The following is a 22,991-nucleotide window of genomic DNA, read 5'->3' as shown; positions in this document are numbered from 1 at the left end:
AAACAGAAGTTTTTTGTTTTTAGTTTAACTGATTTGTTCTTCTCAGTCAGTCTGTCTTCCTCACTTCACAAGCCCTTTCATCTATTCTGTGAGCGTTATTGCAAAACACAAGTGCTCCTTTTGTTGATTAGCAGCACTCAGCCATTTCAACTCAACGTTTTAATCTGCAAAATGTCCTTAAAGGCGACCCTTTGTGTGTGGAGAAAGATAATCTGTCCTCAATGGACAATAGAAAGGATGGATTAAATCATTCAGCCATCACTTATTCCAGTAATATTATAAAAAATTTACCTTTTGCAAATGATGACATTACTCTACAGCTGGGATAATTGTAGCTTGTTGCTCATTTCTATTTGAATAGGTGGCATAAATTTAACTACGTCTCAAATTTTATTAAAAAAAAAAAAACGTTTCAAGAGAAACTGACAGACCTCGTGTTTTTCATCATTTGTGTACAACTCTCAGATCCTCCGGTTTTTAAACACTATGAGAACCAGGACTCCCGGCGAGGCCTCTTTTTCAGAATAGCAGTCTCTAACAATTGGAAGCCTAAAACATAAAGACACTCACTACATTTTTATTAAACCACTTTATTTTTATGACATAATTTAATTTGTAATTGGATTTTGTACAGATATAGCAGTTATGATACTATATTAACCAAAAACAAACTGAGAAGAGTAGTTTGTTTACAGAATGCACAAAGCATTATACATTTCAGTGAAGCATATTATGCAGGCTAAGGAAAACCAGAGGATATGTCACTCATTCCTTAGACTTTGTTTTGTTTGTCATGCCCACCCTCTTGTGAGTGGATGAAGCGTGCTTTGCTGAGCATTTGTCAGCATTAAGCGATCCTGGACACACAAAGGAAATTCACATCAATAAAGGGTTTATTATTAGACCTGAAAATATCCTATACGTCCTATACATGGCATACAAGAGAGACATTTTAGAAGCACTCAGAAGAAATCAAAAGGCAAGAGCTTTGTACAGATAGCAGTGAATCATTTATAGCTTAACAGAGTGTGCAGTATTTGGCACCCACTTGTTAAATGGGAGAAAAAAATGCTTTCTGATACAGATTAGTGTAATAATTTTGTTTAAATGGAAGAAATCTAACCCAAAAACTGAGAAATTGTAATTCCAAATATTATCAATACAACAAACTGAGAAAAAAACAGAGACTGGCACATATTTCGGTATTTAAATAATTGCATTTAGCCCCAAAAATTATATGTGAAAATATTTTGACAAATATAACAATTTCAAGCAGTGTGCTAACATATCATTCCATAACTTAGAAGTTACCTTTTTCATGTGTTGTCTCTCCAGATAGCAGAAATTCTGGATCATCTGGCTGAATATCATCAGACTTCTTGTAATAATATGGCTGATTGGGAGGTCCAAACCTCTGCACGCAAACACAAAACATGTTTTCCATTTCAAAAAGTTTCCCTTCCTTTATAGATTATGAATTTAAAACAATTCTTAACAAAAAAAGAGCCATTATAAACAGTAGTTTGCTTTTACGTGTTGAGTGATGGTGTACCTTATCGGGCCACATGAAGCTTATGAAGAGAACAACAGGAAGTCCAACAGCAAAGACGTAAACACCCAAAAGCCAGGGTCGCCGCTGCACAGCCAGTATGAGGGTCTCTATGATGCCAGGCTGAAGTAGAAATAAAGAACATTTATGGATTATAATAAAAGATATCTGTTTACTATGTAAAGACAGCAACAATTCTTTAAAATGCAGCAGTTGATAGGATGTGAGTTATGATAGAGATTCTCCCAGCACAGGGGTCTGCAACCTTCAACACCCAAAGAGCCACTTAGGTCGATTTCTTTCAGAGTAAAAGCCACAAAGTTTAACTTCACCCTTTGAAAAAAAACAAGAAACTGCTATTCATTTAGTTTAATGTGCCATTTATGATAAATAAAAATGAACTGTTGTACTTTTGGCGGCATAAATATTTGAAGAAGAAAAAAAATCCTTTGGTTAAACTTTGGTGGTTTAACCACAGACCAACCATGGAGAGGTAAAGGTTTGAGACCCTTGTCCCAGCAGCTTAAATTCACAAAGTTTGACATTATTTAGTATGTCTAAAAGGCAGCAGACAATAAATAAAGCCTTGAGTGAAGGATATTTGCCTGGCATGTATGTTTTATGTAAATACTGAAATGATAAATCTAAATGAAACTGATTATTAACAGAGACAAAAATCTCACCTGTCCTGCAGCAGATACTGGAGTCACAAAAGCTGCCAGCATTACGCACAGTGAGACCAATTCACCTTCCATTTCTGAAACACTAAAGCATAAAACAGTCATGTTCACATGGTTACAAAAAAATCCTATCCACTGAAAAAACAAGCTGGTCATAAATCTATAAGGAAATCCACCTACATTAATTCTTAAACTTCAATACTGCAATGATCAAATAGGCTCAAAAACCAGGAGCAGTTTAACACAGATTTAAACTGTTACCTTCATCACACAGAAAGTATTCACCTTTTCCAGGAGTCACTTCCTGATGTCTTAGAGCCATGTGGGATTGGACTTTGGTCCAGTGTCACTGTGACAACGGGCCTGCAGTTATATAGTTACCACATTACAGGTGTTTTACACTATTATTACCACAAATATGGACTTTCACACAACCGCCCTTATCTAAACACATATTCCATTCAATAATCCTGGTTTAGAGATAAAAAAAACACATTTTTAATCATTAAAACCCAGATGAAGAAAGATGAAATGATTTCATTCTAACATACACAGAAAGACAAGATGTTTTGTTGTGACACCAGTATTTAAGAATGCATGTTGTCATAAAAAACAGAGTCAGAGTCTACCAACACTGGTAGAAGACAGCTTCACAAAATTAAACTTAAAGGCAAACACTGAAAGAAGTCAAGTTTTGCTTTGACGCTCACTGTGGCAAATTGATTTTTGGTCCAAATGGGTCAAATCTTTGTTTATGCAAATGACATACCATAAAGTGTGGAAAAAAATGTCAAAGAACTAATATTTTTGTTTTGTTTTCTGAATTGGTAAAGTCCTGAATAAAAAAATTATTTTCAGCAACATTTTTAGAACTCTCTGAAACCTCACTGGGGTCATGGGGTTGCTGGAGCCAATCAACCCAGCAGCTTTTGGGCAAAGGTGGGGTATACCCTGAACAGGTCCCAGTCTGTTACAGAGCCACACTCTCACACCTAGGGGCAATTTATAAACATCAATCAAAATATGAAGCATGTTTTCGGACAGAGTACCTGTGAAACACATAGGGAAGCAGGAAGGTCCCAGCTGGGATTTGACTCAGAGCCGTCCCACTGTGGGGTTTGAACACCAACCACTTTGCCACAATGCCACTTGCAGTAACAGTATTTGTGTATTTGGTACCCTGGAGAACCCAAGAACAATATTCCTCTGAGCTTTTAAAGTTAATTTGGCTGTATTTTATTTTAGGCACCAGCAGTTATTGATCTAAAAAAAAATATGTTAGATAGAATAAGAAAAAACTTTAAAAGTGGAAAAAACAACAAAAACTTTGGTTTCATGGGTTTTCCGGGTTAAGTTGTCCAGAATAAAAACAGAAATGCAATAAACCGGTTAACTGATTACACACTACAGACGCCACTGAAAAAATAAAACCTTATCGCATGTTGTTGGGTTTTGTATTTACACTATATGACAAGCATAAACAGTCTTTTTTTACAGCCGAATGTTGATTTCGCTGCGTACACCTTCACAACCAGAAAAGCTTTCAGCCCCATCAGCATCAGACAGGAAGCCGCTGCCGTTGGTCACCGCTAGGGTGTTCTGTTCGAGGGCTGTCATTCGCTGCTTTAGTCGAAGCTGGGAGGAGCTGAACTCACTCTGCAGACGTGCCAAACATGTCTAAGAGGAACAATAATGACAGTTACAACCATTGTCCCAGCAATGACCAACTCCCACAGTCTCTGAAAATATGTCACTTTGATTTAACGGAAGAAGGTTACAGCAAACCAAATGAATGCAATGGTGGAGTAAAAGTGTCGACCTGCATGCGATCCAGGCTGGTTTCCAGTCTCTCCACCTTTTCCTCCAAGGCCTCCCCTGCAGACACGTTAATTTCCTCCAGAAGCCCCTCCTTCTGCAGGATGTCCCGCCCCCTTTGCTCCAGCTGGGTTCTGGCATGAGGAAACTCCTGAAGTGCCTCCATCAAGTCTTGTTTAGAGAGGCAGAACAAGTCAGAATATCCCAGACTTCGAATGTTAGCCGTGCGCCTGTTTCCCATTTTGCTGCCGCTGATGTTCAGGATACTGATTTCTCCAAAACAGCTTCCTGCAGTCAACACGGCCAACTGTGTGACGCCATCGTCTCTGACTACTGCAAGGTGCCCATCTTTAATTATGTACATCTCCTTACCCACATCCCCCTGGATAGGAAAAGACAGAGACATTTAAAATAAACCTACAGCCCTGAACTACATTTAAAGTTATAATATTTGATGTTTAGCCAGTTTAAGCCACAAATTTAACAAAAATATGTGACATGAAGCACCTGAAAGTCTTTGTTGGGTAAATAGTCATTGGGTACATTGTTTGGTTTTGTATAATTAATGCTTTCCTCTTTTCACTGTTCCCGCCGATATAATGCAACAACACTGATAACAGTAACATACTAACCTTTCTACAGATGTAGTCACCAGGACTGAAAACTTGTGGTCGCAGTTTTAGAACTAATTCCACAAGGAGACCTGCCTCACAGTCCTGAAAAATACGCACCTATAGGTGCAGAAATATTTCAAAAAACAAAAGAGTTTTACAGACGATTTAATTATGCTATAAATATAATGAAATCCACTAAAAGTAAGACTTTACCTTCTTCAGAGTGTCCAGATGTACATTAATAGCAATCTCTGCCCTCAGTTTGTTTGGTAAGCTCCTGAGCACTTCTTGCTCATCTATCGTCTTCTGATTGGTCCACAGGTAGTCATGCCAGCGGATGACACGTTGCTCCAGGGCCTTGCTGACATGTCTGAAGTGCATGTAGTGCTTGAGTGCATCTACGCGATTTTGGAAGACTACTCTTGTCGCATTCATGTTGGAGATCATCGACCCCACATTTCCCACAATGGAGGCAAAAATCAGAACTCCAACCTGCAATGGGAAGCCACCAAAGAAATGTTTAGAGAACATGGAAAAAGACAAAGTTATGCTTGGTAGAATGTACTCCTACATCATCCACTGATGTTGACGATGTCACACTATTAAATGCTTTTTGCATGTAGTCAGCATCTTAGCAAACTTTCTTTTGTCTCCTGACCTTATTTTTCTTTTACACTCCACAGATGACTGCTCAAACAAAGAAGTGCTTGTATGTTGAGTATCTGTTAAGATGTTAATTATAATAGTCTTTGGTTGTTCTGTACTTTGCTCCATGTAGTTTGTGTTTTCATGAAAACACAACTGACATTGTTAAATATAATGAAATTAGCACCAGCAAAAAGAATTCTACCACAAATCTTGCAGTCTGGATTGGTGAAGTCCATTTATTTATTGGTAAAGCCCATCTATTTATTCGAAAAGTCAATTCATTTATTAGTAAATTCCGTTTATCTGTTGGTAAAGTCAATTTATTCATCGGTAAAGTCCATTTATTTATTGATAAAGTCCATATATTTATTGGTAAAGTCCATTTATTCATTGGTAACGTCCATTTACTTATTGGTAAAGTTCACGATTGTTTTTTATGGGAGGAGGAGCAGCATGGGGCATCATTTGGTATTTGTCATTTGGTATTTCTTGTGAGAAAACTAGGTCAAACTAGAAAGTTTTGTGGGTTTATTGCAAAAAAGTTTACTGCTTAACAGAAGTTTATCGATCTTACCAAAAAGTCAAATATCAAGAAGAGATACTCTTCATCTCTCTCAGGAGGAGGTGTTTCTCCGATAGTTGTGAGTGTCAGGGTGGACCAGTACAGACAGTAGATGTAGCTTCTGGTCAGGGATCCAAACTCTGGATCCGACGCATTGGGGTAAACCCACGAGTCTGAGCCCAGACCCAGAACTTTGGAGAAGCTGTAGTACCCACAGGCATTCCAGTGGATGATAACCAGGATGTACAGAACCAGTTTGCAGATGCGGAATGTGTTTGGGTAACTTGTCCTCATTTCTGTTCGTTCGAAGAGCTCAAACAAACGAGACAGCCGCAGCAGCCGGTTGAACCGCAGAAGAGGAGTGTAGCTCATTCCAACAACCAAGTACAGCAGGTCAGTCGGAAGGATGGAGCAGATGTCAAGTTTACTCTGTAGTGTGCGGATGTAGGTTTCTCTGAGGCGGCGCATATCCTTTACCAGCAAGCCCTGATCCAAGAAACCTTCACACAGAGGAAGGAATCAGTGTGCGCACACTTTCCATCGAAAATTTTATCTGCTGGAAGATATAAATTCACTCAAGAACCTGTGTGGAGGCGAACAGCAATATCCAAGATATAAACCCCATCGCAGATGTAGTCCAGTACCAGCCACACCAGAACATTCCTCATCTGGAGTTCATCAAAACAGGCCCTTTAGGAACACAGAGAATCAGTGCGGCATGGCATTGCACACAGAATGAAAAACACATTATATCAGAAACAGTGATGGAACGATCGCTCCGTTCCGTCCTAATGTTGAACCTGAAGTTCTTTTGTTCCAAGAAAATGGTGTATTGTTTTTGGTCTGTAGGTTTGGCAGCTTTTTCTTTTTCCACTGCAGATAGCAAGTTTGTTGTCTATTGACATTTTTTAAGTACCAAGCAAAATTCGTTCTCTATCTACACAAGCCGTTTTTTTCCTACCAATGAGCATTTTAATGAAGAGTCTTTACTTAAGCCTTAGTCACATCTGCCCTTATGGGTGGATACTGGCTGTCTCTGGGCAAACCTGTGCGGGGCAGGTATCAATACCAAGGTCCTAGACCGCTCTGTGATCCCGCAGGGCGAAAATGTAAATTTTTTCTAAGGGGCATGCTGTGAGCGTCAGGTTGTTTTTTTATCACCCCCCCCAAAAAAAAACAAAAAAACAAATCAAGTGGCCTGCAATGAATTTGATAATACCTGGGGAAAGCGCATGCTCCTTGCATTTAACCTGACTGTTAGAAATGACAAAATTAGACACTCAGAGCATTCTACAGGCCCTTGAGTATCACATTCACCATCTATGTGTGCAGGGTTTGTGCACCGTGAGTACAGGGCCAGTACTCACACCTTACTAATGATTTTCAAGTAAAATAAAAAGTTACTATTAAAAGCCAGTTTCTATTAGAGGCCATTTCTTTAAGCTTATGGTGCTTTCACATTTTAGACATCATTTGTATCAATATTCAAATAAAATCAGTAAATAACAATCAATACGTTTTTACATTTCTACAAAGTTGATGTCTTTCTGTGCTGCATTTTTTACATTATATTTCAATCCGTTTACAATATTTATTTCAATTACTACTTTTCTTTTACATTTGCATTGTGTTTTTACCCAGTTATATTTTTATGTTTTTATCATTTTAGAATGTTGATATACACTTTTGATTCTTATTTATGTTTACGTTATAGTTGGGTGCCTTTTGGCTAACCCTTGTGCATTCAATATGTCAAACAAACAAATAAAAAAAGTAAATACAGTTTTGAATCTTAAGTTATCCAAGATTTCTTCTATCCACTCCTTTTGGTGTACTTTGTAGTTTTTATGTTTGTTTGTTTGTTTGCTATGTCTAAGTATTTTATTTGTGTTTGAAAACAAATTGTATAAAAAATTCTGCCTAAAAAATGTCCAGTCAGTAATTTTTTTTTTATCTACTAAACACTGCAATTCCCAGAGCCCCACACTACTTCACATTTGGCATTATTGGAAAGCCCCACATGTAGATATCAAAAGGAGTTAATTCCAAAGTATGCAGTCGTTGAGAGATATTTTAGTTTATAAAAGATCCGGAAAAGAAGACAAATTTGCGTTGCTGGTAGTCAGGATGAAATCATGTATGTCAACAATTCCGGGTTGAAGATTCTTCCAGAATATGTTCACATATTTTCATCAACTGTTATTAGAGCTGTGACGGTGTCGGATTTTTGATCGCCGCGGTGATGAACCACCAGGGGGCGCGGTGTCGCGGTGTTGATTCTTCTGCTCTCTAGCTGCATGTGAGCCTTCACCTGTGCTCTATGGTACAGACATCTTCTCAGAATATTAGATATTGCCCAGTAATAAACAGACTGCAGACACTTTGTCACCTCTCCGGTAGCCGTGAAGCCTGACACCCATGAAAAACGCGGGGCAGGAGGCTCCGCCTTTGTTTACGCAGACACTGCTGCTAACAAAATAGTTCCCAACAAGAAAATGTAGTGATATTCATGGAAATCTAACAGCGCGCGTTCATGTTTGGTGTAACAGAGTGACTGAAAACAGTAATACCCCCCCACCCCCAACACGAAATCCTCCGGCTGACAGCCGTGTCGCGCACTCAAGAACGCACGCAGCGTGTAATGGAAATGAATACAATGGAAATGAATAATTAGAACGCAGTAAATTTGTCGTATTTCCTCGCAAGACAAAAACTTTTGTAGAATGAGGACATGCGTGTGTTTCAGAAACAGCGCACGTGCGCTGGTTTAAGTAGAGTGCGCACGTGCCGCGTGCTTCTCTGAGACAGCGACAGCTGCGGGCGCGCGCAGGCGGGTGCGACGAGGAGAGAAGAAGAATGATAAAAGGTTTCCCATAGAAACCCTTTATGTCTGAACACAGGACTTGGGGAGAGAGTAAATTATCAGCAAAGATGAATGTGTTTCATGTGTTTATTGTAGTTCCAATCAAGCACCATATGCAAAACTTTCAAAAAAAAGTGCGGTGTTGACCTCATCACCGCGGTGATGCGGTTATCGTCACAGCCCTAACTGTTATTATCAGTTTTAGATCTATAAAAGAAAAATATGACCATTTGTAAAGGAAAATAAATAAATACAAAATATTTTCCCACCTGACTACTAGAAGTGTCCAGTTATAAAAAACTGCTTGACCGATCACTATCAGCCAGTAGAAGTAGACATCGTCCGATGGAGATAAAACCACTAAGTTACATTTCTTCATCCTGACAAACAGAATGATAACCAGGGAAACTGGATTAAAGGTCTGTTGGTAGATTGGTAGGGTCATTTTTTTTCTATTTTCATTCTCACGTGCGTCTGCTACGTCTGGTTTCAGTCTCTGCGTCAGAATCTGTGAGGCTGAGCCTGCTGGGAGGGGCCTGCATCTCCCCGTTGGCTGGACCCCTGAAACGCTCCAAAAATGAATCCGGACGCTCCGTTTCATCCACTAAAGTCTTATGAGCCCACTCTCTCAGAGTCATCACCATACTGACTATCCTGAGGGGAGGCAGAGAAAGGCTTAAAAGAAAAAAACATCCATCCGTACTTTGAAAAGAACAAAAAAAGGTAAATAGTCAGTCTGGTACCCCAAAAATATACTGATAAACGTAGGAACGCTTCCATACCTGGACAAAGCCCCTCGCCCCCGAAAGGAAGTCTGGGAGTTTATTTCCCTCCTATCAATTGCTGCCATTCTCTGCAGCTCTGAAGATGTGTCATCACATATCGATTGTCCTCTGCAAATGGGAAAAACACAAACGCTTTGGTGAAAACTTTCATGTGTTTGTTGTGCCTGTAAAAACTGGAGTGATGGAGAACTACCTTTGATAAAAAATAACTTTAATATAGCACAATCGAAAAATAACTGTTTTAAATTGGTTTTAATTGGTAATGCTGTTTAGATTTTACAACCATTTGTGAGTCGAGGTTAGATGTTTTATTGATGTCGATGCAACTCTCATATTGGTTTTTCTCCATTGGTTTGGCTCATTTCTTGAAACAGAAATTACATTCTCAAAGCAACATGGACAAACCTCCAAACCACTTGGCAGTCGTTCACAACAGAATGGCATTTCTCATTAGTTTCATCAAATTGCAAATGTCTTAGTACATGTCTCAATGTCTCAGTACATCTTTGCAAGTGATTAAGTACAGGTAGGCTTCATTTAGCACAATTTCCAAGTGAATAGATCTTGTTGATCTAAACTGTTGATTCTCAGTCTAATGGTAGTTCGCTCCAAAATGAGTCAGCATCATTTCATTGTGTAAGTCATCACATGCACAATAGTCTGTTCAATTGTCAAAATTAGTCAAGAACATAATACCATGAATAGGACATATGAATCCCTTGGAACATTTGATAAATTTATTACAGCAATTGTCTTTGAAACTGAGAGAGGTCTCGTAGGGCCTCACCTACCACTAAATGTTATTGTATGGGACAATGTGAATTTCCACCATGGCCCGCTCATCAGGGCCTGGTTCACTACTTATCCAAGAATGGTCGTAGTGTTTCTACCACCGTACTCTCCTTTCCTCAATCCTATTGAGGAGTTTTTCTCTGCTTGGAGGTGGAGAGTGTATGAGCATCGGGCTCAAGATCAGAAGTCCCTGCTCCATGCAATGGATGCTGCGTGTGAGGATATTACAGGAGATCAGTGTAGGGGATGGTTGAGACATGCACGCCGTTTCTTCCCTTGTTGCATCGCAAGGGAGAATATACGCTGTGATGTGGACGAGCATCTGTGGCCAGACAGACAGCAGCGTGAGGATGGCCGGCAGGGTGAGGACGATGACCAGGAGAGGGAGGGCGAGGACAGCGACCAGTGAAGAACTGTTAGTTGTGAAACTCAAGCATTATTTACAGCACTGTAGGCTGCGTTTCATTTTCTTTGTTTTTTGTTTGTGTTGTGTGAGCTATTGTGTTCTGCTAAACTGTAAGACTGTTTTGCCTAATGATCTTAGAGTTTGGGAATGTAATTTCTGTTTCAAGAAATGAGCCAAACCAATGGAGAAAAACTGTAAACCTAAGAGGCTACTCTTACCCTAAAATCCTTTGTCTGTTTTTCAGTTTTACGCAAACCTGTATTCTGTTAGCTATAAGAAAACAGTACAGTAAAAATTGTCAATAAAAGACTGAGCCAAGACTGAAAGCTGGACATGAGGGATATTTCAATGGTCCTCTGCTATAGTGACAAAACATCTAATCATTTTGACTTGCAGTGCCTACACAATGCCAAAGGGACAAAGTATTTTGGGGGCACTGACTGTTTAAATGAGAAGGAAATTTAGTTTTGACACAGGAGTGAATAGTTTTGGGAGAGATATGAGCTTTTGCAGGTGAACCATGGTGTTGTGCCGAACCATCCACATTATTTTGGCAAAAGCACCAAGAGTGTTGAGAACGTCCGGTCTGCTTTAAGAAATGAGCCAAAGCAATTAAGAAGGATCTTTGCCATTTTGGTGGCACTAACTCTTTACATGGGAAAGGAATTTAGTTTTGAAGCATGAGTGAACAGTTTTGGGAGATATATTAGATTTTGCAAGTGAGCTATACACAGCAAAAAGTGGAGTGTTGATTCAACTCCCACAGAGTTAATTTCAACACTTTTTCAGGGTTTATATAGCTCCACACTTTACAGAGTTAAATTAACATTTTCAAAATAGTTAAATCATTTAACACCTATTCAGAGTCAATAGTTTAACTCAATAAATATGTTAATTTAACACCGAGTCAGAGTCAATAGTTTAACTCAATAAATATGTTAATTTAACACCGAGTCAGAGTCAATAGTTTAACTCAATAAATATGTTAATTTAACACCGAGTCAGAGTCAATAGTTTAACTCAATAAATATGTTAAATTAACACCGAGTCAGAGTCAATAGTTTAACTCAATAAATATGTTAAATTAACACCGAGTCAGAGTCAATAGTTTAACTCAATAAATATGTTAAATTAACACCGATTCAGAGTCAATAGTTTAACTCAATAAATATGTTAATTTAACACCGAGTCAGAGTCAATAGTTTAACTCAATAAATATGTTAAATTAACACCGAGTCAGTCAATAGTTTAACTCAATAAATATGTTAAATTAACACCGATTCAGAGTCAATAGTTTAACTCAATAAATATGTTAAATTAACACCAAGTCAGAGTCAATAGTTTAACTCAATGAATATGTTAAATTAACACCGAGTCAGAGTCAATAGTTTAACTCAATAAATATGTTAAATTAACAGAGTCAAAGTTCCTTTTTAACTCACTAAACTTAGACACTAAAACTACTACCCAAATAAGCGTTTTTTTAAACAATTAACTAAAATGTTTTACCAAGTACTGCAATATGATACAATAGCTGAAATTATATAACCGGCAATGAAATAATTCCCCAAAAAATGTATTTTCAAACATATTTAATATTTTACTCCCATGCAGTCAATTAATACATAACACATGACGGAATAACAAAAAAAACTTTCATCTGTTGCTCCATATGAGCTTTGAACATCAAAGGGTTTGTAACATTTCAGTTCTGTTATTTTGATAACACACTTTTCTTCTGTACTTGACACTTTAAAGGCATGGTAATGTTCATCAAAGTACTCCGTAAATAATTTTTGAGTCAATAAAAAAATGTCATCATTAACTAAAAGAATGTCAAGTATTTGAATAAAGATAGGCATTTCTTCCTCCATCAAACTGCAAACAACAAGTCCAGCTCTGTACTCCACACCATTAACTTTAACCCAACTTGTTGTGAAAACATCTTTAGACTGTTCAAGAATCTGACTGTTTACCACATTTTCCTCTCTCAATGAAAATGATTTAATTGGCCCATATTCCTTCTGTTCGAGTGCTAAGGTTTCCCAGTGATAAGCAATGGCCATCTGATGTTTTTTAGCGAGTGATTTGGTTATGTTTTTGAAATTTTTGAAACAATCTTTTAACAACTTATGTTTAGCCTCAAACCTCATAGACCAGAAAAACAACAAGGGACCAATTTTCCTAATTGAAGACGGGTAATGAATCATAAAATGATGCTTGGGTATCAAGTTTCTGTGCGGATACAAGTACTTGAATAGTTTGTGGTGGTCAAAAATCAGATTCTTTAAATACAGAGTCATACCCAGAGTGAGAGAAGGTGAAAAAACTATGTTCATTATTTGAAGTAACAGTAGTAATAGTTCCCAGTGTCTGTTCCCTGCTGGAATAATGTCACCAAGAATAAGTGGAATGTTTTTTACGAGACATAATGTCTGGATGGAGTTCAAGCAAATGCCATTACCTGGACTATCCAAAATAATTTTAGTGGGACGATTTTTTCTTTCTAAAAAACCATAGTCAAAACCATAGATCCTTGAAAGCAAGTTTTGTTCTGATATGTAGTGTTTTGTGAGATATTCAAATAGCAATTTGATCTCATACTGAGCGACACCTTCAAGAAGATCATGCATTATATCAAAAGAGTAGTTACTGCAAACATGGAAATACTGCAAGGAATTTAGAGAAGAATTTTTTTTCAGACCATAAAGTGACTTTAAATTAACATTTTCTTTAAGAGACTGCCAATGCATGTCAAACACATCTTTTTCACGAAAGACCACTTTAGGATCATCCTCAGTGTACACTATTTGACAATCATCTTTTTCAACCAAACAAAGGCGACAAAAATGTCGGCTGTTGAATGACTCGTTAAAACCAAGAATGGAATGCATCCCTAGATTATCTCCAGTTATTTGTGAAATTGTTCCATATATTGGCTCATCAGAAAATGGAAGACTTATCCCTCGACTTTCAAGTTGTTTCAAATCACTTATCAGTGGTTCCAGTATAACATCAAAACCGTACTTGTGCAGATCTGGTGTGTGGAAAAGAGATACTAAATGAATGTTCATCAAGATGGAATTAAATTTTGGAGGTAGATTTCTTAAAATGAAATAAATGCAGCCAATTTTGTGAATTCCACGTTTTGAGCCAAGGGGATTGGCCGTTTCAAAATCATCATAGAATAGCTGAATTTGTAAAGCATGCTTTTTGGCTGAAAACAGGGGGTGAGTATTAAAGTAACTTCCATCACAAAAGTCATGATACGCATCTGGCTCTGACCTACACTCCCTCTTCAGGAGAGCACAAATATCTGGATTCTTACACATGAACTTCAGAGATTCCAGAACAGGGACATAAATGAAAGTATCCTTAACAGGTACCTGATCATAAGTACCCGATTTTTGATTACGTCTGGTGTCGTATCTCACTCCCAGTGTTATTTCTCTGGGCTCTACCACTCCCCATTTTAGGTTGAAGAATTTATTTCGTTTTCATTCTGTATTTAGATGAGTGAATGGGTTTTTCAATTTTTCAAAAGATTCATTAATTACAGATATGTTGGGGTCAGTTGCAGGTAAAGCAGAAATAATGGCTTGCTTTGCTTCTGAACGAAGCTCGCTTGTTAGTTCCTCCAAATCACCCACAAGTGAAGATACTAAACTGTTAGAAATGCCACTACCCTGCAGTTTGGCCACAGTGGATGCGCACATTTTTTTGGATGAATCCCTGCTAAAATCTGAAACACTAGTTTCTCTACTTTCTGGAACATGGGACGAACTAGACTTTAGAATAACACTGGATGAACTTTGAGAAAGATCTGTTGAATGAAATTGGTCTTCCAAATCATGTGAAACTGGATCACTAGGCAAATTAGTAACAGCTGAAGTATGAACAATTTGTTCAACGTTGCTATGAATAATGTTAAGGTGCTTTCTAAAGCCTGCATATGTTTGAAACTGAAGCCTACAACTTGGCTGACAACAAAACAACTTGAACTTTGGTCCAGGATAATAACCATGTTCACCTCTTATATGTGAAATCAACTGCTGACTGCTGGGGAAAATGTTGTTTCACAGAAAACATGTGAGCATTTTGCTCAAAATGCCTTTAATTGTCCTGGCTTTAAATCTGGGTTGTGAGAAGCACCTCCTTGTTAAGGAGTTTGGCTCTCATGTCTCGAATTCTTGGTGACACCTTCATTTTACCCATATCAATGTTATAAACTGTTGTCTGCAAAAAGGTGTAGAAATTCAGAAGTGCACCATCATAAGACACACTGAAAACAAAATGAGCTTTAAAAAGTTCATCAAATGCCCCAAGGGAGCGGTTTGCCTGGCATGGGATGAGACGCTTGTCAATGGAGATGTAGAATCTGTCGATGTTCCTCTTTTCGCGACCAACGGCTAGGAGGTATGGCTGATGGTTCTGCTGGTTCTGAAGATGTTCTTCCAAACTGCAGCAAGACTGAGGTTTAAAAAGGACATTGGACACTCAAGTCAGAAATAGCACTGCACAAGTGAAAACAAACATTCTATGTTAAAGTAAACTTGCCTACAATTTGTTTCATTTAACTCTTTACCAGTTTTACACATGATCAAAATTAACAAATGTAAAATTACCTTGTGAAAGACAATAACTTTTTCAACTGCATCAGAAGCGCTGATTTTTGGAAACTTTGGTCCCCCAGGTGGTGGTGGAAGGAGATATAACAGCAACAAAAGCGAGGCCATCTCTGCATCATAAGCTATGGACAAAGAATGAATGAACAGCAAAGACTTAAAACAATGATCATTAAAAGGGCAAAAACCAATTACTCTGTTGAAAACGTTGCATATATTTAAAACTCTGCATGTCTCAAGTAGATATGTGCCGCAACAAATAGTAAAATGACAGCTAAAATAAGTTGGCGGTGATGCAATAACTGAGAAACTTAAATATGCCCCTAATAATCTGATTTAACAAACCTGCATTCAAATGTACTGCAAATTCATGTACTTCATGATCTTTTAGGTCATTGAACTTTTAAAGACTTACACAAAGCAAAGTACAAAAAAAGTTATGTTAATAAAGTATTGAATTGTAAACACAAGAGAGCAAAACTCACTCATTGCCTCATGACTTCCTTGTGGACTCTCCGCTGAATGCAACAACTGACGAAGCTCTGGTGTTGAAGTGAGCTGCTTGGCCTCTTTGATAACGTTGCATCTAAAGATCGGGTCCCATTTCTGAAGCAGCCGGTTGGATACCTCGTCATTAAACAAGAGAATGAAGTCTTGATTTACCTATGAAAAATAAAAAATATACTATCACCACATTCTGCACATTTCAAGTAGATCTCAAAATATCACTGCATACTTACCAATCCTTTGGTATCCAGGAATCTTGGGAAGATTGACAGGATGTCAAGCGTTTTGTCTGAGTCATTGATGAGTTTTTGCCGATGCTGAAACGTCTCTCTCATCTTTCGAAAAATTTGCGTAGTGTCTGTGGCATAATTGAGCAAAGACATTGCCTCCTGACAAGCATCTCCATCCAGCTGCTGCTCCTCAACTACAACAGATCTCTGGAATTTAGGGCCCCCTGAAGAGGAAAGTGGCTTTCTAATGTCAGACATACAAACTACTTTTGTGAAAGAGGTGACAGCATACAAACCTAAAACCATCTTTGCTCTCTTCTACTACACTAGCTGACATAAGATGACCAGTTTGCAGATGTATTACCTCCTCCTTGACAAAGGCCAGTGAGGCTATTTGAAGTGGTAGATTCTCGTCGAATCTTTCTCTGGATGGTCTTAAGACGCCAAGAAATGTATCCTGTACTGCTTGCAGCATCATAGAAGTGTTCCTGAAATGGAAATACATTAACACTTAGTGCATTGTCTGTCATTTTTAAGAATATCAGAAATCAAAATGCCCACCCAGAACCTAACAACACAAATCATAAATACTATCTCAACGAGTATTACAATAATAATTATACATACGTAGCCTTTCTCGGAGTATGGGTCTTTCAGGGATGGAAAAAGTGTCACTATCCCAAGAGCATATTCTTCTCTAACAGCTTTAGTGGGGAGATGTCTGGGAAGAGATTCAATTGGGATTACTATAGTAATAGATAAACAGTTTTGATTCTTTTTTTAAGTCTACAAAAACTGGGCACATTACCCATGTTTATCAATCATGTGGGCCACTATTATATTGACCAGCTTTCTTCTGGTAGAATCTTTAAGAGTCTGTGATGCGTGATATTCTTCAAGGACCTCTTCACCACCTGAACTGGCTCCAAGTACAGCTTCGATCAACTTAGGGAAGACAAAAATTGTAATTAAACGGCAAAAAAAATGTTGACAGAGATATTTGAACTTTGTTCCAACCTTTTTTGCAGAAACTGCATTGATTGTTCCTTCAACTCTTGATTTTTTCCTTGGGATCTCATCTAGAAGTACAGTTGATGCACTTGAACTGAAGCTTGAGTCAGACCATTCAGATGGAGAGGACAAGGAGCAATCAGTAAACTCTAGGAGAAAAAATAAATTTCAGAAATAAAAAAAAATGTACATCTTCGTTCAAATGTTGCAAAATTTATTGCATCTTGTTGGATTCCACATTATACTACAATTTTTTTTTTTTTCTGTAGACTGATTTGAGAGTTCAGGTTCCACCATTTGACACTGAATTGCTTCATGTAACTGACCCTTTACATTTCTCACCATCACTTGGGAAAACTGTTAAAACAACGCTGCCTTGGCTGACAAGGTCATTGAAAATGTCTTCGTCAACTTCTGTCCCTGTTGCATCTTTGTATACTACTTTTGCGTCAGGTGGCAGGCAAAACCTCTCGATGACTGGAAAAGATGAGATATTTCTGAGAGCACCTAGCCAGCACTATTCTCACTTCACAAATGAATAAACTAATTTGGATACAAAATCACCTACACAAAATGTATTTCCTCTTCAAACGAAATTTAAAAACAAACCTTTTTCATGCAGTTGCATGAAATCAAACTGTCCATCAACTTCATCCAGCTTTACATATTTCTGCTGTTGGCGGTAGCGAACCTGCACCAGCATTTTACTGAACCATACCAAAAAAAAAGAACATGACAGAAATAAGCATTTTTTTAGCAAACAACTTAAACAATTCAAGCTAAAATTAAAAACAGTCATATGGACACAGTAATAAACCTGTCAACTATGTTATCCACTACAGAGTTTTGAAACCTATAAAACCCATGCAGTGGGTTCCAGAATGAGGTGTGTGTGTGAGCCATGTAATATGCAAAGTCAATTATGTAATCACCAAGTCTGGTATATGTTAGGGTGAGCTTTCCATAAAAGAACAAAAAAATAGGGGGGGGGGGGGGGGGGCATGCTGACACTGCTAACATGACTATCAAGACTTACCTCCTTCACTTAGGGTTTACCAGCTGAGACCCTCTGAAGCTGAAGAGCAACACCAATTGACCTACAAGAATTAGATTATAAAATTTAGTTACATTTACAATGTGGTGTAAATATTGATTAAAGCAAGGTTGCGTTATAGAATTCAATTATACTTAAGTAACCCCCCACCCACACAAAAAATTTGACAGCCCTTACCAGCCCACAAAGATAGACTTCATAAATATTAGGTTAAATCATTGTCCATAGCTCTAAATAAAACAATTAAAATACAAAAAAAAAAACTTGTATACATTTTGCTTGTAAAATGCATTTTGCAACACAGAGTAAAATAAAACGACATTCCCTATTTAATTTCTCGGATAATCTACGTCCAAATGACATCCAGCGATTACAAGCAGGAAAGGGTGTCTGTCTTAAAATTTTGTCCCACCTGTAAAAATTTGTTTTTTAGTATGTAGTAACTTTTTGCAAAGTGACACTAAAAAATTCCTTCCTTCCACAGGACAGATGCAATTTTGAGTACGTTTTTTAAAGGGATGCCACAACTGGTTAAAAGTCAAAAATAGTTTTTTACATGATTCAAGCATACATGAAACTTGCTAAATAGTAAATAAATAAAATTATATAAATGCAGGAAAACACATTTTCCTAAAATGTAAAATAGTTATCTAAAACCCCTAACTGCATTCACACAGAACGTAATTTCGTGTGTCTGTGACCAAGTTAAGGCTTGCTGTTCCTGTATTAGTTTGAAAGGGAGTAGGCCTAAGCAAACAGGTGGCTTTATCATGTCTGTCTGTCCGCCAAGGTGGATGTGGAGCGCTCCAGCCCCATGGGCCCTGGAACAAACTGGCGACCTGTCCAAGGTTTCCCCCACCTTTCCTTAACAGTAAAATCGGACGTGCTCCGGCAACCCCGCTGCTCCGAAAGGGATAAAGCGGGTTAAGAAGATGGATGGACGGATGGATGGAATTGTGACGTTGAGTCGCCATTTTGGATTTGTACTTCACCTGCTAATCGAGTCCCCGAAAACGTCAAGTCCCAGAGATGAGTCCCAGATTGTTTAAAAGCGACAACCTCGCCAACGGTCTTTTTTTTTTTTTTTTTTTTTAAACTCAGGCCGCGCCGCTGAAAACACACTGCGCTCAAATCGCGCCACAGATCCTCTACATTAACTTAACATTGAAACTCGAAGTCTGTGTGTGTAGCATTAGCTGTTAAGGTAAAGCTGCATTTACAACATTTGTGCGTGTAGTGCATTACAGAAGGCCACGGACGGGTTGGATGATGAAACCGCTGCGTGAAAGCAGCTTAACAGCAACAAAAAAGCGTAGAAAAGTTATACAATTCTCTCTAGATTATTGTATATACTAAGGGCCATTTAACAGTATTTTTCCCCATAAATTAGTTTAACTTACCGCTTGTGAAGAACTTTTTCCAGCACTGATGAAATTGCCGCAGCTCATGGAAAATTACCACGTTGCACTTTCTTGCACAGGGTTTCCGAGGCAAAAGCCCAGGGGCCTTGACTCTTTATAGTGTCAAATGAACTTCATTTGGCCAAAATAACTCCAACACTGAACATCATTTGAATCGCAATGTGTTAAAATAACACTTCAAGAGTGTCAGCACCTTGTACTTTATTGCACAGGGTTTCCGAGGCAGAAGCCCAGGGGCATTGACTCTCTGTAGTGTTAAATTAGCTTGATTTGGGTAACACTGATAAATAACCCCAACACTGAACACCATTTGAATCGCAATGTGTTAAAATAACACTTCAAGAGTGGAAATCAACTCTGATTTGTTTAACCCCGAAATTTCAACTCTCCAGTTTTTGCTGTGTAGTGTTGTGCTAAACTGTAAAGCTGTTTTGCCAAATGATCTTATGATTTTCCGAATGTAATTTCTGTTTCAAGAAATGAGCCAAACCAATGGAGAAACACTGTAAGTCTCCTGGTCTGTACAGCAAACTCATGGTGAACAAAGACAATTCAAAGAGCTTTACATCAAATATTTAAATGAAATTTTAAAGGAGAAATCTTTCAAATTAACATTTAAAGACAGTTAAAAATAAATGAAATAAAAGATGTAAATTTTAGATAAAATCTAATCAAATGCAGCTGAGACCAGCTGAGACTTTAACACGGAGTTAAATAAACTTTTTCATTTGTTCTAAAGCTTTCTGGACAACTATTCCAGATCTGGAAATGACAAAAAACCGGATCCAGATGACCATAGGGGTCTGACTGTTATATGGGTCAGGAGGTCAGCACTAGAAGTATTTATTTATTCATAGATTTTGTGGAATCTTACTGGGATATTTTTCAAAACAGTAAAACTAAAATTCTTAGTCTGAAAGGCACCATGCTGTACTATCTGGTTATTTTCTCGTATACTTTTTAAAAACTTCACAGTTTTCTTTTTCTTTTCATTTTGACTTGTCCCTTCAGGGGTCGCCAGAGCAAATCAGCTTCCTCCATTTTACCTTGTCATCTGCATCCTCTACTCTAACACCAGCTACCTTTGTGTCTCATCACAGGTCTGATTTGCATATTTCGTTTGGCAACCCTCTGTATTTATCCTGGCTTGGGACAGACAGACAGACAGACAGACAGACAGACAGACAGACAGACTTTATTCCAGACTGTTAGTGCAATCAATAAAAAGAAGTACACAAACTACATATTCATGAATATTCTTGCATGAGTATATCATTTAATCTAATATATTTATATGATAATCTAATATAGTTGTATATTTTTGCAGTAGTTTTTAGTAAGTTTGGACAAAAGCATGCTTTATCATAGTCTTTTGAGGATAAAACTCAATATTGGTATTGTAGGCCTGGTGGAGGTGTGTGCCTGTACCTGCTCAGTGTGCTCTCAGCACGGTCACTGTCCTCTTCTGTCCATGTTTTCACAGAAAGCCTGTGCGCATCCTGCAGCGGGGCCGTCATCCTGAGCGCGCAGCACGTCAGGCTCTCTCAGTTTGTTTTCATGCTGTTTTCCAGAGCGCCTCCCACACAGGCGGGGGCACCGATACCAACAAGCTGAACTACTGTCAAAACATAAACAGGCATGTTAGGACTAATGGATCCAGGACACAGACACAAGAACATCTCACCAGGCATGGGGATGGACAGAAAAGAAAGGGTACCCAGTACAAGGTCACGGTGTGTCAGGTATCGCCACAGAAACCATAGCAACAAGCTTTATAGTAGTTATGACAACACACCCCGAGTAACAGACAGATAAATGATTAGTTCAAGTTATCAAACCTGACAAATGTTTCCAGAGCTCAGCTGCTCAATCCATCAATTCACTTTATGTCCTCTGCTGCCTTTTCTGCTGCCGCTTCAAATTCAGAACCTACTGGACCCGAAGGACGGACGATCACACAAATGGCCTGGAATGGAATGAACAAACGTAGGCAACATGAGGAGCGATCACATGGCCACTTGAAAATGGTTCATTTAAATTGTAAATTGTCTGTGTGGGTGTGCGTGTATTGAAGTGGCCTTTGAACCGTCCATGTGTGTGTTTGTGTTCTCCTGATGTTTCTGCATCTCCATGCACACATCTGCAGCACTGAGACGCGTCATGTTGTTTCAGCTCTGATGCTAAATTATTCATCTGAAATATCAAACGATCATAATAAAAAGGTCAATATTTTTTTATCTAGAAAAAAATATTCCAACAAGATGTGATGTCGTTTTTTAAATTCCAACATATAGCATAAAAAAGACCCATTCTATTGTCTTCAGTTCTATAAATGTCAATAGGCTTGAAGCTCTGACAATAAATACAACAGATTTACTTCACTGATAGATAAAACATCTTTTGTTGTATGTTATATCAATTTCTCTTGAAAATTTCGAATATTTCAATTTTATCTCTAAAAAACCATACAAATCTTTTTGATAAAAACTGTGAACATGTTTATTTAAAATATTAATCTTACATAACAGCATACAAAAATATTGAAATGATCTCACTTTATTCCATTTATGATTGCTCAATTTCTGTATAAAAGGCAACAAATTCCCTTGAAAAAATGTTTTTAATGAAAGAGAAGGAAGGTGCAGGTTTAGAATTTCAAAACAATTAAACTTAGAATAACAATAGAAAGGTTTTACATCACAGTAGCTAGAGTAAAACTGTGTAATGGATTACATTCAGAACTAAAACGATGTCCAAACATTAGTCAGTTTAAAAATAAGTACAAAGACATGGTTTCCAATCTGAGCCCCATGATGAATGTAATGAATGCCAGGTATTTATAATGCAATATACTTTGCTTTGGTTGTTTTTGGTGTCAAAGTTGAATTGATAATAGGAACTAGACTTTAATAAACTTTTGGTTCTGCCCATCTCTTTTTTAAAAATGTCATTTTTCTTAAGTTCTGTCAAATGGACACTTTTTTACAGGAACAATGATTGAATGATTATCAGTGAATCCATTGATTTTTCTTTTTTTATGTTTGAAATACATAAATTGAACATAATATGGGTGGGATTCTATAAAATCATATCTTCACTTTTAAGCCATTAATGAAATACCTTTTGACAAACTTAATTTTTAATGGATTTAATCTGTCATGTACTGTTTGTTCATGTAAATATATCTATATGATTAGGAGTAACTTTGATGTCATCATTTACATATGTATGTGGATATATGGAGATGTCAGATGTCCAAACAACAAGGTCCAAAAAGTCCAATAACTAAACACAGTACATCGCCAGCAAGCCCAGATCAGGAACACAGGCAACACTGACGGCTCAAGGAGAGTCCCTTATATATTTGTGTGTCTGATTAGCAAAGTGAAGGCAGCTGTGACTGCACAAACCAAAACAGACAAAATGAGA

At 37.8% G+C, this 22,991-nt stretch overlaps 2 protein-coding genes across 4 annotated transcripts; both read right to left on the bottom strand.

Moving 5' to 3' along the window:
- Nucleotides 1-570: 570 nt before the first annotated feature.
- cnga2a (cyclic nucleotide gated channel subunit alpha 2a) lies at nucleotides 571-21,540 on the bottom strand. 2 transcript variants are annotated; one of them, XM_020706744.3, is made up of 15 exons: nucleotides 21,401-21,540; nucleotides 20,991-21,180; nucleotides 9,514-9,624; nucleotides 9,200-9,385; nucleotides 9,001-9,111; nucleotides 6,452-6,558; nucleotides 5,881-6,368; nucleotides 4,872-5,150; nucleotides 4,677-4,775; nucleotides 4,049-4,426; nucleotides 2,515-3,906; nucleotides 2,233-2,314; nucleotides 1,553-1,672; nucleotides 1,312-1,414; nucleotides 571-857 (listed from the first exon to the last, which is right to left on the bottom strand). In XM_020706744.3, the coding sequence occupies exons 2-11, from the start codon at nucleotides 21,077-21,079 to the stop codon at nucleotides 3,721-3,723; spliced, it is 2,034 nt and encodes a 677-aa protein (XP_020562403.1). In that variant the 5' UTR covers nucleotides 21,080-21,180; nucleotides 21,401-21,540; the 3' UTR covers nucleotides 571-857; nucleotides 1,312-1,414; nucleotides 1,553-1,672; nucleotides 2,233-2,314; nucleotides 2,515-3,720. The 2 variants fall into 2 exon arrangements, with proteins under 2 accessions (XP_020562403.1, XP_078809858.1); XM_078953732.1 differs by having other exon boundaries at nucleotides 20,991-21,177; nucleotides 21,401-21,531.
- On the bottom strand, nucleotides 12,290-19,722 carry LOC111948039 (uncharacterized). 2 transcript variants are annotated; one of them, XM_023959345.2, is made up of 12 exons: nucleotides 19,542-19,722; nucleotides 18,124-18,184; nucleotides 17,697-17,794; nucleotides 17,430-17,564; nucleotides 17,094-17,236; nucleotides 16,885-17,021; nucleotides 16,704-16,797; nucleotides 16,441-16,564; nucleotides 16,080-16,300; nucleotides 15,825-16,002; nucleotides 15,340-15,464; nucleotides 12,290-15,184 (listed from the first exon to the last, which is right to left on the bottom strand). In XM_023959345.2, the coding sequence occupies exons 3-12, from the start codon at nucleotides 17,788-17,790 to the stop codon at nucleotides 14,843-14,845; spliced, it is 1,593 nt and encodes a 530-aa protein (XP_023815113.1). In that variant the 5' UTR covers nucleotides 17,791-17,794; nucleotides 18,124-18,184; nucleotides 19,542-19,722; the 3' UTR covers nucleotides 12,290-14,842. The 2 variants fall into 2 exon arrangements, with proteins under 2 accessions (XP_023815113.1, XP_023815114.1); XM_023959346.2 differs by lacking the exon at nucleotides 17,430-17,564 and having other exon boundaries at nucleotides 19,542-19,714.
- Nucleotides 21,541-22,991: the final 1,451 nt, after the last annotated feature.

This window comes from Oryzias latipes, chromosome 10 (genome assembly GCF_053564925.1).
Source record: "Oryzias latipes strain Hd-rR chromosome 10, Olatipes_Hd-rR_3.1".
NCBI classification, from domain to species: Eukaryota; Metazoa; Chordata; class Actinopteri; order Beloniformes; family Adrianichthyidae; genus Oryzias; species Oryzias latipes.
Note: the sequence above shows the minus strand (reverse complement) of the source record. Positions and strands in the feature narration are given on the sequence as shown.

What these genes read in the sequence shown, in the direction of transcription:
- LOC111948039 (XM_023959345.2), bottom strand. Translation starts at nt 17,790, where the DNA reads ATGCTGGTGCAGGTTCGCTACCGCCAACAGCAGAAATATGTAAAGCTG. An exon ending in ATGCAGTTTCTGCAAAAAAG is followed by an intron (nt 17,022 to 17,093) that starts GTTGGAACAAAG and finishes GTCTTCCCTAAG; the next exon opens with TTGATCGAAGCTGTACTTGG. An exon ending in AGGAAGTCATGAGGCAATGA is followed by an intron (nt 15,465 to 15,824) that starts GTGAGTTTTGCT and finishes CTTTGTCCATAG; the next exon opens with CTTATGATGCAGAGATGGCC.
- cnga2a (XM_020706744.3), bottom strand. Translation starts at nt 21,079, where the DNA reads ATGACGGCCCCGCTGCAGGATGCGCACAGGCTTTCTGTGAAAACATGG. An exon ending in GCTGAGAGCACACTGAGCAG is followed by an intron (nt 9,625 to 20,990) that starts GTACAGGCACAC and finishes TCCCATTTGCAG; the next exon opens with AGGACAATCGATATGTGATG. An exon ending in CCAGCCTGGATCGCATGCAG is followed by an intron (nt 3,907 to 4,048) that starts GTCGACACTTTT and finishes TGTTCCTCTTAG; the next exon opens with ACATGTTTGGCACGTCTGCA.